We start from the raw sequence: 16955 nt of genomic DNA on the forward strand, positions 1-16955 counted from the left end.
GGCCCGTTACAGAAAAAAAATGCACAAATATATTTCTCAGTGCAATGTATACATTTTCACATGAAAATAAATATTTTTGGATTCTCGGGACCCTCTGCGTGGGAGGCGAATGGGAGAAATTTTTAGTATATCATAAACATATTGTGCGTTATTCATACAAAACATTAAAAAACAGTACTTAAAATGAGGGTCACTGGCGAAACTCAAAGGATTTATACTGATAAAATAGTGCTTAATACCATACGTACAGTTTTTTGGAATTATTTGAGACATTTTCGTGTTTACGTGTAAAACTAATGACGACGTCAAAATTCAGTCAATCTTGGCGCCCCCTGGATATACAGTAAGATTTATTGAGGCACTGGAATATGCATGATGGAATGCTGACAATGTTTCTCTACCCTTACCCTTACAAAACTTTAATATTACCCACATCCAGCATGATGGGGTCAGCTGTGTCAAAAGTTTGGAGTTGTTCCCGCAGACATACACATACCTCATATTCAGCAACTTTAGTAGGAGCAGGTTGTCCCGGCTTCAATAAAATCACATCATCCTTGACCAGAAGGCAGGTAGGAAGGTTGACCAATCGGCTGTCCCTGTAGGTCCACTGTAAATTGATACCACCAGAGGGCGGGGCGTACAAAGGTAGGTAGTCTGACGGCTCCCAGATCTTCTCTGATGCTATCAAATCTAAAAGTAGATGATTGTGTTTATGCTTACTGATTGTTACATATACCCTGGGTATGGGGTGTTTGTGGTGGTGCAAGGGTGTGTATGTTAGGGGGCTGTATCAGTGATTGCTAGCAAACAAGGACACACACATGATTTTTCACATTTACACCGTGGACCTACCTGCAAACAAGGACCATTCTCGGTTTGGGGAGGTCAGCAATGGGTGGCAATTGCATGTTTAATACATTTGAGAGATACGTTCATTAAAATATATTTTGTACTGTGTATCATACACAGCTATGCACACAAATCCTCCATTATGGTTCTGGAACTTCTCGGAATGTTGATTAAATATTATTTCAGACGTCCTCATTTTGATAGCAATACGACATGGTCGGTGATTGTCTGCGCATATGGTAGGAGGAGTGTACATGTGTATAAGACAGTGAATGCATTGTGTGTATTGGTCAATGCTCATTTGATATTTTTCGTAATTTTCTCGTATTGATTGTTTGATTATTATGTTGTTGGTTTTGTATGTAAGATTGTTACAATTCGGTTTTTTATACTGTGATGACAATTTATGAATAAACCTTTTATGAAATGAAATGATGTACATGTATAATGTGTATTGCAGATGGTATCAGCATCATTATACTTAAGTTAACATTTTGTCTACAACTCACCGGTTTGTTATTTTTACATATATTCAAATAAAGACATTTCAAATACAGACATCTAAAGAAACATACCTTGTAATTTTGTCAAAAGTGCTTGGGCATGAGTCAACACTTCCTGATTCCTCAGCTTGCTATCCCAACCTGTCACATACAAATTCACCACCAACACCACCAGCAATACACCACCCTTTATCGCAAGTCCTGTCTCTCCTGACGTGGCTGCAGCTATCAGCAATGCCACTGCTGCTATGAGTACCCACAATGCACTGGTCCAATGGAATGCGTTGTCTGTACGTAGTGCTAAGTCAGGTGTCTGGCCTATTGTGGAGAGTAGGGTTTGCTGTCTCTGCCACTGGGCTTCCTGCGTATTTAGCTCATCCTCAATTGCCACACAGAGTTTCTGCAGGGCTGCACTGCTGCAGAGTCCGACTGGCTCTGATACCTCAATCTATGACAAAAGAGACAGAATATGAAAGTTATTTTAATAGAGCTCTGGAAATGTAACATACGCTTACTTACCAAAGCACTGTCCTCATACTACAATGACGTTCCACACCTTGCTGTCTTGCATCATTGCCCCAAGGTCTGGAACTTCTAGTCCAGTATCTTGTTTGAGAGCAGCAACATAGGTTAGAGCAGATCTTCCTTTTTCCATGGTTTGGAGTCCAGTGAAGTAGCTTGAATACCAACTCAACACTTCTTGAGCAGTAGCTAACAAATCAGATCCTCCTTACTTAGGGACATCCACATACAGTTCAACATTTGTTATCACATAAAATATTCAACGGCTCAAATCAATGCCATCATTTGAACATAAGGATTAACAATATTACCACACACAGTATAATTTTCACTTAAAACTAAATATTTTTCAAGCATTTCAATGTTGTAACTTGTAATGTCATAATTCAAACTTGAAATGATTTCTTGGAAGACTAAACTTGCATTTTGACCAACCTAAAATATGTTCGGTTTATATAAGGCGGAAAAAATACGACTCATAACACCATGTATTGATATAGAACGGCATGCACGCAGTTGGGTGCAATGCTTATGCACAACTAGCATAAGCATTGCATAACATGTGACTGGTGCACGCTTAAATGTGAATTTACGCAAGTGTCAGTTGGGACCTTATTGACACACGCAGTAACAAAAGACGAATAATTTCCGCCTTATATAAGCCGAACAAACTTTAGAGCCGGATTTACCATTGGGCCAGGTGGGCCCGTGCCTCACAAATTTTGGGGACCCCCAAAATTGTAAAAAATAGTCTGACATTGATTTTTTTTGCGCATAAAATCTACCCTCATCTCCTTCTAAATTGTAATTCTCCCGTCGCCACTTTCAAACTTATACATAAACCAAACTTGGCCACTTGAGTGCACATGCCTTCCTCACAATGAGTTTGAGGGCCTCCAAAATTTGGCCTGGCTAGGTTTCATAATAAATGTAAATGACATTCCAAATTCTGTTCCTGAATTATCTTTTATTTGAAATTAAAATTTTGAAACATTTGAAATTTACCATACAAATTTTATGGCAAATTATTAAAAATTAAAACTTTTGACATTGAAGTTTCTGAATTTTCATATGATGGACGGCTTTTCATCCCAGCTACATAAGCTTTAAGTACATATCATTTAGAATTTTAGATTGATACAATTTACTTTGAGGACTGTTAAATGTCAAAAATGGCAATTGCCATAAAATTTGTATTATACATGTATCGCATATTTAAAAAAAAATCTAAATTATTTGATATCGGGAGGACATTTCTCATATTCAAAATGCAATTTGGTGTGTCTGATGTTGTCTCAGGCAACACAAAAAATATGTCGCTATCTGAGCCTTAAAAATACAATGAAAAATTACATTTATATCTACTCACCATTTTATGTGATGTCTTCTTGATTTACCCCGTCTTGAAGATTACATATTGTACATGTATAGCCATATTGTTAGACCATTTCAGCTGGTTAGACCTGTATTGAAAAAAATATATATAACCAACATTAATGCTCATGAAGTACCGACTGTACCGGTAACTTACAATATTTATATCATATGTGACCATCCATCACAAATGAGCTCTGATGTCGGCATTTTCACATTTTCAGATATTAGAAAGGCAAGTTCTCCTCAAAAAGAGTTTTATAATGATATATTACATGTCCCTGATGCTTGTTTGCAAGGTAGTAAACAATCAGTAAAAGAGGTGGGAAATCCTTTGTTTTCTATTGTTTTTTGAGAAGATCTCATGGGCCAGATCTCAAATCAAGCTCTGCCGACATCAGAGCTCATTTGTGGTGGATGGTCACATATACATGTATGGTTTTATCACCATGATCACACATGAAACATGACTTCAAAAAACAAGATGTAATTAATGCTCCAAACTCAATACGGTACAAATTAGTGCCTTGAATCACAAGTTTGGAATCAATGAAAATCCAAGTTTTTTTTCTTATGCAGTCAAGGCTTATATATGCAGGAGCCAGGCTTTTTTATACCACATGGTGTGTCCAATATTTTACACTACAAACTAGTGGACCAGGAGCCATCTTTGGGACCAAAAAGTTAGGGAACATGAAAATTGAACACATATTTAATTACAAATTTATGGTGTCCCAAAATCTGGGCAAAAATCATGAATTTTTGCTGTGCATGACCAGATTGTGGTCCAATTGTAACATATTGAGGCCCATCACCAAAACATTTTTGTTTCATATCAAGTTTTGAGTTAAATATGGACTCCAGAAGCAAATGTGTACCGGTATCCTACTCCTAGCAGCCCAGTACACAAACATTTACCTCAGATTTCTGGGATGATAAGCACCAACATGTTTTTATTCATACTGCCATAGAAACAAAACATATTCCAGGTTTTAAATTTCACTGGGGCTATATATATTTTTAATAACAAAAAATATGACAGGTTCACCTGCTGAAATCTGCATTTTAATATTTTTAGCTGCAATTTGCAATGCCTATAATTTGGCCCAATTTGAGTTCATTTATACCCCTCAAAATGTTGAAATTTCAGTTCATCAAGCCCCTACTTTGTCAGAAAATTGGTTATTAGTTCTCAAAGTTCAGCACTCCATGTTGCACACCCCTATACCAAAATTTAAGTTACCCCCAGCCAAGCTGCACCATCACCGTACATCACTACACGCCATGCATGTACATACTGTGGAAGCTATCACTCAGTCAGTCAGTGGAGTAGACTAAAGCTGAATTTGTACTCCATTGCTGAGCGACAAGCAAGATTGGTATTGTTGACCCCATTAGGAATTAATTTAACTTTTGTGCATCAGCTAACCAATGAGGTAGCAATTAGCATGCTACAATTGTACCTCATTGGCCAGAAACCAATTGTTTGTTGCTCAGCGATCATACATACATTCTGTTGGTCACCATGACGTCACTTGCAATAGATTGCTTCTTCCCATTGGTTGCTTTTGCTGAGATTTGGTTGTTCCATCTCACCCCCTCGGACACGAAGGAGACACTTACCATTGCACTCAATGGGGGACATTATTTGGCAAGTTTTCCGTGATTTAAAACACCAAATTCCGCGATTTTCCGTGCTTGGTTTTAAATACTGAATTCCGTGATGTATAATTTCAATTCCGTGTTCACATTCCGTGATTAAAAATCACATTAACGCTAATAACGCTATATAGCAATACCTAGCAGCCTGACGCTAATTTGATAGGTTGAAGAAGACCCATTGAGAGGCGCGCAATTAGCGCGATACAGCGTTTAGCGCTAATAACGCTATATAGCGATACCTAGCAGCCTGACGTTAATTTGATAGATTGAAGAAGACCCATTGAGAGGTGCGCAATTAGCGCTAATTAGCGCGATATAGCGCTAATAACGCTATATAGCGATACCTAGCAGCCTGACGCTAATTTGATGGATTGAAGAAGACACATTGAGAGGTGCGTAATTAGCGCTACTAGCGCGGTATAGCGTTTTAGCACTAATAACGCTAATTATCGGTACCGGTACCTAGCTCCCTGGCGCTAATTTGGTCAATTGAATATGTCCCAGTGAAAGGGGCGCAATTAGCGTTAAAAAAACTTTTTAATGAAACAAAAATGATGAAATTTGAAATGAAATCAAATTGGTGAAATCAAATCGAGTGTAATCAAATCATGATCAAATCAGATCAAATCTGACAAATGGGCTTGGCTGGGCTCAGCTCGGCAGGGGCGCGGTTTTATCGCTTGGTTTAAAACAATGCGGTTTATGAAAGCAATTTTAATTGTTATTTGAAAATTTGATTAAATTTGATAAAATATTAGGCTGAGTTTGAAATAAACGTTCCTCGTCCCCAAAACAACACGGTTTTCGAAAATTCGAAAGCAATGGTGTAGTGCTAATGGACTTTAGCGTTATCGTACTTGGGCGGTTTTCGGACTTTGTTTTTCTTTATAAACATCCTCGTACGTATCATTCTTCCATAAATTTTCTTGGTTAAAACAACACGGTTCTCGAAAGAAATTTTGTAGCGCTAATGGAATTTAGCGTTATCGTTCTTGGGGCGGTTTTCGGACTTTGTTTTTCTTTATTTAAACATCCTCATACATGGTTTAAAACAACACGGTTTTCGAAAGCAATAGTGTGGCGCTAATGGGCTTTATCGTTATCGTTCTTGGGGCGGTTTTCTGACTTTATTTTTCTTTATAAACATCCTCGTACGTATTATTATTCAATAAATTTTCTTGGTTTAAAACAATGTGGTTTATGAAAGCAATGTTAATTGTTATTTGAAAATTTGATTAAATTTGATAAAATATTAGGCTGAGTTTGAAATAAACTTTCCTCGTCCCCAAAACAATGCGGTTTTCTAAAGCAATGGTGTAGTGCTGATGGACTTTAGCGTTATCGTACTTGGGCTGTTTTCGGACTTTGTTTTTCTTTATAAACATCCTCGTATGTATCATTCTTCCATAAATGTTCTTGGTTTAAAACAACACGGTTCTTGAAAGCAATGTTGTAGCGCTAATGGAATTTAGCGTTATCGTTCTTGGGGCGGTTTTCGGACTTTATTTTTCTTTATTTTTACATCCTCGTACATATCATTCTTCCATAAATTTTCTTGGTTCAAAACAACGCGGTTCTCGAAAGTAATGGTGTAGCGCTAATTGGGGACATCTTCAATTTAATTCTCTAGTGACAGAGTGCTGGGCACCGGTTATTAGCGTTGTTAGCGCCGAAACGCTACATGACGCCAATTATCGCCTAGTAGCACAAATTAGCGTTATTAGCGCTGAAACGCTACATGACGCTAAATACATGTAGTGCTAATTGCGTCCCACTGACTGGGACATCTTCAATTTCCTAATTTAGCAACAGAGTGCCGGGTACCGGTTATTAGCGTTATTAGCGCTGAAACGCTACATGACGCTAATTAGCGCTAGCCTAAATGGCTCAAATTAGCGTCAGAGTGCTAGGTAGCGCTAATTAACGGTATTATCGCTAAAACGCTAGATCACGCTAATTGCACTATTGGCGCTAATTGCGCCCCTCTCACTGGAACATCTTTAATTTATCAAATTAGCGACAGCGTGCTAGGTACCGCAAATTAGCATTATTAGCGCTAAAACGATATATCACGTTAATTAAGCACTAAAACGCTAGCGTATTTAGCACTAAAACGTAAGCGTCATTAGCGTATTAGCACTAAAAAGCTAATTAGCACTAAAAAGCTAATTAGCGCTAATTGCGCTATAATTAGCGTTATTAGCACTAAAACGCTAGACTCGCTTGCCAGTCTCGTGTACGCTGTTTGTACACTGAGACTGGCTTATGCCATTTTGTGTGTCAATGGGATTTACACACTTAACGTTTTGCGCAGCTCAAACATTTTTTTGCAATTCAGTCAATTTATATGAAATTGGTACTCACATATCTGATCTCCAAATCATAGAACTCTTATTCAATGTATCCAAGTAAATTAAACTTGGAATTTCTGATACTTAAAAGGTAATTTCCAAGCCGTCGACCCCCCTACGTCCGACGAGCATGATCGGTGGTGAAACAATGCAAGTCACGAGATGACCCACCTCATTTACAGGCGGTTTCTGTCGTCAAGTCGTGTTCGCGATACAGCCACGTTGCACAAGTGAGGTCGAGACTAATTGGTGACGTCGATAACAACGAGTAAACAAAATGGCTGGGAGAACTGAGAAAGTTGTGTTTTTAAAAAATGTTTCATCGTGACGATCAGAAACCTCAAAAAACTTTTTTTGACCGCGTTGGATATGCTAACGATATACAGGTACATTGAAGGATATAAATTGGATGGTAAATAAGCCAAATATTGCAAGAAATCTACTCGCTAGAATCCTAGCGAGCCCGCAAAAAAATGTCCGTCCATGCGAATGTAATAGTGACAACGTAAAATCCCGACTACTAAAACGCTACATGAAGCTAATTAGCGCTAGTTGAATTAGCATTATTAAAAACACTATATGACGCTATTTAGCGCTAATAGCGTTAATTAATGCCAATATTGCTCATTACCGAGTACGTGCTAATTAGCGCTCATTGTCATTAGGCCAAGTAAAATAAAAAACATGTTTCACGTCCGGCTTTTTGAAAAAAAGGAGGAAGAGGCCTAGGGGGCTTTTTATTTTTTATCGCAAAATCGGTGTAAATACCCATAATTAGAGCTGTTTTAGCATACAATAATGCCTGGAAAAAGGAGGAGGCCTCTTTTTATTTGTTGTTCTGAGAGATAGGCCCCCGGCCCCCTCTAACTATCACAAAACCTTATAAAAGTGTTTCTTGTATATTAGCAAGGCTATAGAAAGCAGCTCTACTTCCTAGACATACTTTTTGAAAAGTTATAACTGAATTTCAAAAATAAAAATAAAAATGAAGAAACCTCAAAAAAGGAAGCGGGAGGGGACGTGAAACATGTTTTATTTTTTATTTAGCCTTATTAGCATTAGCACTAACTCTCGGCGCAGCCCCTCCTTAAAAATAGACCCCATCTAGTCATATTATAAGCATGGACGTACTAAATAAGTTAGAACGTCCATGTTATAAGATAAGTAAGCTTACGTGGTACTGGTACATGCGTTAGGCGGTAAGCTTAACTTCTCAAAACTCGCACTTCACTTGAAAGTTAAACGTGTGTACCTCTTCGTATCTAACCTGAATGACAGCTACTATAATTGTGTATCTACTCTCGCATACACTGATTCTTAGTATAATATGGATTTTACGTTATAGAATCAAATACAAATTTCCTCGTCACTTTTTCACTGCAAACTGCTATTCAGGCTTCCGAATTCGCCAACCCTGAAATTATTATTTTTTTTCCACACCACCACATTGGGTTCGTTACTTTTAATGCACTCGGTGTTTCTACCGTCCCGACTCAAACGATTCTAGAAGTTGTTCTCACAAGCCCCGCCTACTTTCCCTGCCTTCTCGGCAACCCGGAAGTAACTTTTTCCATTGGTTTGTGTGGTGCAAAATGAGGAAAATACCAATATTTGGCAACGAATTACAGGAATTCCAGTCATAGATCTCGACTGAAAATGGATACATTAGGTAAGTAACACTTTCATTTATGTCATATCAAAAATTGTTGGAGATCTATGACCAGTTTGGTAGATAATCGAGTTGAAATGTGGGCATGTTTTTGGCATGGTCTAGGTGGGAATAACAGGTTCGTACATGTAAACTCAATGGGAATCTCTTACGACTAGGCTTTACAACAATATTTTGTAAATTTTCCTCGTAAAGAAAAAAGATCGGTCAAGGAAACCTATATGAATATGTTGTCAATACTTCACTTGACCCAAATATATGATTTATTTTTGTAATGAGAGAATCGCACATGGAATTTTAGAGGATTTTGATAGCAGTTCCCTTTTACCGTAGAAAAGCTGCTCTGTCATGAGCGGAAATTCCATCATGAGCCTAGATCCTGATTTGTTTTGCCAATTGAAGCTTCTAATGTTGGCTGAATGTTTTTGATGATATCATGAAAGTCAATCTGTGACAAGATGTAATTTTGCTACGGAAAGTGCTATGACAAAACGATTTTCAGTTTTGGCTTTCTTTATAATCAAGGAGTTTAATTTGATATAAAATGATGCAGTGTTTGATGGCAAAATTTGACTGAATTCACCTTTCAGGGGATGTAATTTTCTTGACAGGGGGTCATGAATATGTCGGTGACTGAAGTCAATTTTTATGACCCCCCTCCATCATGCGGATCAAGGGCTAAAATTTTACGACCCCCTATCGTGGGTCAAAAATTTTAGGACCCCCCTTCTGTCAAAATTTTAGAGCGGAGTACACGAAACGCGTTAAAATTTTTGACCATAAGCGTAAAGAAGGCGCACGGAGAGCGCAAAAATCTGGCATTGTATGAAAGATTGTGTGCACATTTTGTTCAAAAAAAGTGTAAGAAAAGTTACACCAGTCGCCAGCCCTTAATAATTCTATAACCCCCTATTTTGATTGCTACAAAAATTATAACCCCCCCTATTTTTGGTCTTAAAATTCTATGACCCCCCCCCCCCAGTATATTCATGACCCCCCCTTCTGAAGAAAATGATAGCCCCCTTATACCTATAAGGGGCTCAGCTGTGCAATAATTATGAGCCCTGGAAGGAGGGTAAAATTGGGGGGGGCAAGCAAGCGATCCGAGGGGGGGGGCAAGCAATTTTGGCACACATTCATGGGGTGCCTTTTAAATAAAATGCTCTAAAAGGCTTAGGAAAACAGTATGGAAACGCTGAAATATGCAAATTTTCATGCTCGCTGTGCTCATAACATATCTAGACCTTTTCAAATTGGGATCCCAAAATTTGGCATGTGTTGGGGCAAAGATTTTTGGCAGGCCAAAAGGGAGGAAAGCGATTATTTTGCAGGCGGAGAGGGGGGGCAAGCTATTTTTGGTGGGTCGTTCGGACATTTTATTACCCCCGATAATTATTGCACAGCCCCTAATATGGCACATAAATGAACCCTGTGGTGTGCAACCGATGGTGGAGGGGGGCGTGGGGGCACCAGTGGCAAAACTACACTTTCATTGCAATCAAGGGAACAGCTAGCTGGGGTAAATCTGCCACCACCGCCAAGGGGGGGCTGGGGAATACAGATGCATGTGCTCATTTGGGGAAGTGGGTGGGCAAGGATTTCAAACCAAGCCGCTGTAACAGCCCCATGCGGGGATTGTGCCACTGTCCCAGCTTTACCCTGACAAATTTTCTAAAATCCTCTTTTTCTTTTTCAGGCCTACTAAAAGGTCAGAGCTACACTGTACAAGTAACAACCAACTGCCAGACACCATTAACCAATGCCACTGTGAGCCATTTCATGTCACATTTTGCAGCGGAGGCAGATGGAAGTCATGGAACAAATGAAATATTAAAAGGACTGAAATAATGACCGGATTCAGAAACGCACTTCAATCTCACTAATTGAAGAACAATACTTGTGTTGAAAGTCGGGACTCATAAATTAGGTGTAACAGAATGTGTGAAAATTTATTAAGATCTATTAGAAATATTCAATCCAATAGATTAGAATTCAATCTAATTCAATTTTAATATATGGGATTAAAATTGCTTAGATTGATTTTTAAAAATCCATCCAAATGTTTTTTAGATTAAAAATCAAATAAGATTGAATTCTAGATTGAATATTTCTAATAGATTAGATCCAATTTTGGATTTGTCCCAGATCACAATCACTTAGAGGAATATGCTGAATTGTATTATAAAATAAAGACTGCACAAAAAAGTGCTTGTAGCTGCTGTTATAAACATGCCTGTAGCGTTTGAACTAATAATTGTGTTCACAATATTTCAACATAGAAAGAAGGATGATTTTATGCGCATTTTGATACCCCATTAGTCCAATCTCGTTCAATAATAACAACACAGCAGTGTTTTAAAGAAAAATACCCGAATTGAAAGTTGCGGTTATTTGTATTGATATGAAGTCATTGATTGAAACCATTGATTGCTGTAAATGGCAACTTTTAAATTTGTGGTTTTTCTTTAAAAGCACTATGTACTGTGTTATCAGTATTGAACGACATTTCACAAATGGGGTATCAAAATGAGCGTAAATAAATCATCCTTCTTTCTATGTAGAAATATTGTGGAAACGATTACTAGTTCTGAACTTATAGGCATATTTCAGCTGTGTTACTTTTTGTGCAGACTTTTTATTGGATATCTTCCATCACACAATAGAGGATACATGTAGTAAAAAATCCCCATCATTTATTATCTATTAAGTAGGTGTGTTCAACTGTTTTGGTTTGTTGGACTTCCTTCTTCATACTTTTTTATGAAAAAATAGTGCTTTTATTTTTCACTTCCTTACAGATCTCAAAATAAATTAAAACAATGATCAAAGCTACATATTCACCATGCATTTTTGTTTATTTCATGAACTCTTGTCTTTCTAATAATTATGTACCAGAGAAATAGGTGTAAAAATACATTTAGTAATGAAGTATGAGATAATGAGTGCAAGAAGACCATTTATTTACAGGCTATTGGCAGCCACTAGTCTTTTGAGAAGGCTTTTGTTCAGACCTTCATTTGGAGGGGGGACCCTTTGTCAAGGCCATTTGGCACCACTTGTCAAGAGGAATGAAGAACACCTTGAAGTTAACAAAGATCAGGGGCACAAAGGCCAAAACTGAAAAACTGCAGGCAATGGCCCTGACTGAAATTCGAGTCCAGCTTGTGTGTTAATATGGTGCCTTCACAAAAGACTACATTGTAGCATTGACTGACATCGGCTAGTCTTTCCTGAAGGCTTTGGGTGTGAATGCATTGATGCACAGTCACAGCTTTCATGAAAGAAACAGTGTCTGCCAATAATAAACTATGAACACTTACACTCCTTTAAAAGCATTTATAAGTCAAGGGTTTACATGTAGGACCTTCTTTTATTTTAGTTTTATGTTAAGGGTTTACATGTAGGGTCTTCTTTTATTTATTTAATAAATAACAGACATTAACGAGGCCTTATCTGCAATAGCTGCCAAGTGTCATATTTTAGATAAATTATCAAAATGTCTATGGGGCAGCTATTGCAGTTAGGCCTTCTGGTCCTAAACCCTTGATTAGTGGACTGGATACTCATCATATTTACGGGGATGAAGGTAAACCAGTAGCAGCTACTAAACAATTTGGTCTACAATTACTCTATCCTGCATCCGCTAATCCTAAGGTGCGCTAGTCATAAATGTCACTAGTCCAAGAAAAAAATGGTCGCTAGTCCTAATGGCTGCAGATTTTCCATTGCTAAGGTCTTGTAAACCTTATTTATTTTTGGACTTGTGAACCATTTCCTATTTTTTCGGACTAGCGATCCGTATTTTTGGACTAGGGAACCTTGGCTATACATTGGTTCCCCTCAAGTTCAGTAGTGACGTAGGTGCATATTTTAGTGGGCGCCGTATTGAATCGTGTGCGTATAGTTAATTGTGTAGCAAAAAAGGGTGGTTCGTGTGGCGCAGCCATGAAAAGACATTGACGTCACTGCTGAATTTGAGGCAAACCAAAGAAAAGTGCCTAGAACATTTCCAATAATTCCATGCAACTTTTACAGCCTGTAAGGAACTATGCATTACGATTACATCACATGATGTCAGAGTCATTTGTTGAGGTCCTTATTATTTTAATAATTGGAGCAAACATTTACTAGTTAGTTTATGCACCACATAAATTACTATGCAAGTATTTAAGTTCTCATCAAATGTTCACCCTCCAGAAAAGATTTTCTTCAAAAAATTTAATTGTTGACATAATGTTGGGAAAGTTTTTCAATGCATGCAGTGATAGCCCTACTACGGCCTTTTTGACTGTGGTGGTCCAAAACCATGCTATATCGTAAAACCTGGCTATATCCAGAGAACTGCTAAACCCAGACTGCTAATTCCCCCTTTTGGGTGGAGCGGTTAGTGGGTTTTAGCAGTTCTCGGATATAGTGTGTTTAAAAAGCCCTATAGTATGGCTAGCGAGTGATGCGACAGATAACAGATGCCAGCTGTTGACTTCCAAACCATCATCCTCTTTGTCTTTCACGAAACCAGTATCCTCAGTAGTACTGCTGCACCTGGAAATTGGAATAAAATAAAATAATAGCCAATGATTAATTATTACACATTATTATCAGGATTATGGTATCTAGGCTGTTTGTGTGCCTTAAGGGGGTACTACACCCCTGCCCAATTTTGTGCCTATTTGTGCATTTTTCTCAAAAATTATAGGGCATTGGGGACAAGTAAGATATGTATATTATAGGGGCAAGGACTACAACTACTGCACTGGAAATTTTATATCAGCACAGACAACAGTTGTGGAGTTACAGTCAAAAATGAGGGAAAACCAATATTTGATCAAAAATCAATAACTACTTGCTTTGAGTTGCTGAATTTTCAGTACAGTAGTTGGGAGTCCTTGCCCCTATACATATCTTACTTGTCACCAATGTGCTATAATTTTTGCAAAAAATGCAAAAAATAAGCACAAAATTGGCCAGGGGTGTAGTACTCCCTTAAAGCCTTAATGTACTATCTTTTTAAATTTTTAGATTTTCCTTCCAAAATGATAAATTATTGTAGCAGAGTCATGATATGCTATTTCAATAGGTGTGAGGTCAAAGGTCATAAAGTCAAAAGTAGTCACTTGCAATCATTTTGCAATTTTAATTTTTTTATGAACTGTGAGAGCGGAGACAGATTTAAAGCACTAATCTGTAATTTACTAAGTCTACTAGTCGTGCATAGTTTCATGGGCATAGCCATCTCTTTTTAGTAAGGAGGGCAAAATAAAACTTAGGTGGTACACAAAAAAAACTCTGCATTGCAAAAAAAAAAGTTGCATCATACAATTATACATAGAGAGGTTGTATGTCTTTGAGCTTCTAAAAAGGCTTTATTGGGACGTAGTACGCAAAAATTTCAGTATTTTACACTATTTTCGGTCATGATCAGGTTAATTTCGGTAGAAAAGGGTTCCTTGTCCCTTTTCTTTTCTTTTGCCCTTCTGATTTTCTCTTTTATTTTTTGTCAGGGGCACTTTCATTTCATATATACCTGTCGTGCCTGAGAATTAAATATAGGAACACATAGGAATAAGGTATTGGCATTTTGTGTGGTGTGCTGCACCCCCTTGGCTACAACTTTGTAAATGAAATTACTTACATCCTCCTCAATAAGGAAAGCTGTGCTGTTCGGTTGCAGGTGCTTTGCTTCAGCGTGTGTTTATAGTTATTTTTGGAAGATATGCCTTGCTGAATGGACCTTTCGTGTGCCAGTTTCTGGAAAGACAATACAGTATGACATTGTAATTAAAGCCATTGTAACATTTGCTAAGGGAAAGCCCTGAATATTTTTCAAAATTCTGTTTTTACACGATTGCTTTGTAAACATATAGTAGGCCTACATACTCTGCAAAAATCAAGACTTTATGTTTGCTCACTTGCTGTGGGTTGGGATTGAGACTGAAGATGAAGTCAAAATCATATTTTCCTATAGACGAATCAAATTTCACGCATTCCTGCACCTTAATGGCGGCCATAGCCGCACGGGGACAAACTATCTCACCTAAAATGTGAAATGATGCGCCCTTGAAGGATATTTTAAACTGCATTCTACCACCCGTGTTACACGCAGACAAAAGAATGATGACAGTTTACAACACAAAAGAATCTCACATCAAATTTTAAGTGGGTTTAATCCACCCAATTGGGCACTCACAACACCTGTTTGGTGCATGCAGGGACCCTAATAAGGCCAAATAAAAAAAATAAACATGTTTCACGTCCCCTCCGCTTCCTTTTTGAGGTTTCTTCAAATATATTTTTATTTTTTGAAATTCGGTTATAACTTTTCAAAATATATGTCTAGGAAGTTAGGATGCTTTCTATAGCCTTGTTAAGATACAAGAAACACGTTAGGACGTTAGGAAGGTTTTGTGATCATTTGAGGGGGTGTAACTCTCCTCCTTTTTCCAGGCATTATTGTATACGCTAAAACACTGAGCTCTAAGTATGGCTATTTACACCAATTTTGTGATAAAAATAGAAAATAAAAGACCCTCTTCCTCCTTTTTTTCGAAAACCCGGACGTGAAACATGTTTTTTATTTTACTTGGCCTAATGGCCGACCAAATCCTGACCATGACTTGGCTCGTTGGATTAAGTCTATACTATAGCGAATCCTCACTGCCAGTTAAAATTAATGTTGTGTCGTTTAGTTTTACTTGTGCATTAAAAAAATTAATGAGTTATAAAAAGAAACTCACCTTGCAGAGTCGAGGTACAAACAACACACCCAACATACTCAGCCAGGAGAACGGTATACACATACACGACATACACTGTATTGCAATGATCATGAATGTACAGTCATGACAGTGCATGAACAACAGATCTGTGTGATGCAGTGGTGAATGGGACAAATCTCGTCATGTTTTCGTGTAGTCCGAGGTGCTCTGACGATAACACTCCGATCGCCAGGCAATCTACGTGTAGTAGGCCAGTGGGACAACGAAAACGCTACGTGAACGAGCTAGTTTTCGTGGTATATTCGATGTCCGTGCCGTGGCCTTAAACTGTCCTTATCCATCATGTCATTTGCTTCTCTAAATATTCAGTGAATTGAATACTATTAAAATATTACTGTTGCAAACTAGTCCAAGCACGTCGCTAAAATGAGGCAAATAATTCGATTTTCGCAACTGGATACTTCTGTCAGTGTTAAAACTGTTATGACTGTCGCAAAAACAGCTGATCGAGGTCAGAGGTGAAATCTGTCAATCAAACTACTTTCGCGCATGCGCAAATGGCACACCTGAACTTAGGGAAATATTTTGCCGAAGGCATTGAGGTGGTGTGTTTTTTTTCGTTGTAGCAATCTGTTGCCAAATTGAAAAAAAACCGTCCGGTGAATATGGGGGTGAATAAAACTGGGGTAGCGATAAAACCGCGCCCCTGCCGAGCTGAGCCCAGCCCAGCCCTTATTTTGTCAGATTTGATCTGATGTGATCATGATTTGATTACACTCGATTTGATTTCACCAATTTCATTTCATTTCAAATTTCATCATTTTCGTTTTATTAAAAAGTTCATTTCACATTTCATTTGAACAGTTTTTCATCATTTCACTTCATTTCATTTCTTGAATTGAAACTAGGCTCAGGTGAAATGAAATGAAATGAAATGAAATGAAATGAAATGAAATGATGAAAATGTTCATTTCAAATTTTCATTCCATTTCGAAAAGAAATATGAAATATGAAATGAAATGAAATAAAATGAAATCCGAGAATAAAATGAAATGAAATGAACTTGATGAAATGATTAAAATGTTCATTTCAAATTTTCATTCCATTTCGAAAAGAAAAATGAAATGAAATGAAATAATGAAATGAAATGAAATGAAATGAAATGAAATGAAATGAAATGAAATAAAATGAAATGAAATGAAATGAAATGAAATGATGAAAATGTTCATTTCAAATTTTCATTCCATTTCGAAAAGAAATATGAAATATGAAATGAAATGAAATAAAAAAATAAAATAAAATAAAA

The 16955-nt window shown here is 37.5% G+C and overlaps 1 protein-coding gene and 1 long non-coding RNA gene across 2 annotated transcripts in view; both read right to left on the reverse strand.

Annotated features, from left to right (window-relative positions):
- The window catches only part of LOC140151052 (transmembrane protein 94-like), a 46827-nt gene extending 38169 nt beyond the window's left edge, over window positions 1-8658 (reverse strand). The window contains 4 exon segments of the mRNA XM_072173252.1: window positions 497-693; window positions 1428-1803; window positions 3247-3340; window positions 8532-8658. Coding sequence (XP_072029353.1) covers window positions 497-693; window positions 1428-1803; window positions 3247-3249 — 576 coding nt within the window. The 5' untranslated portion in view covers window positions 3250-3340; window positions 8532-8658.
- Window positions 8659-13220: 4562 nt separating this feature from the next.
- Window positions 13221-15981, reverse strand: LOC140149866 (uncharacterized). The gene is made up of 3 exons (XR_011858754.1): window positions 15668-15981; window positions 14566-14681; window positions 13221-13475 (listed from the first exon to the last, which is right to left on the reverse strand). It is a non-coding gene; the product is annotated as an uncharacterized lncRNA (long non-coding RNA).
- Between the last annotated feature and the right edge of the window lie 974 nt (window positions 15982-16955).

The sequence above is a fragment of the Amphiura filiformis genome, chromosome 4, assembly GCF_039555335.1.
Source record: "Amphiura filiformis chromosome 4, Afil_fr2py, whole genome shotgun sequence".
NCBI lineage: Eukaryota > Metazoa > Echinodermata > Ophiuroidea > Amphilepidida > Amphiuridae > Amphiura > Amphiura filiformis.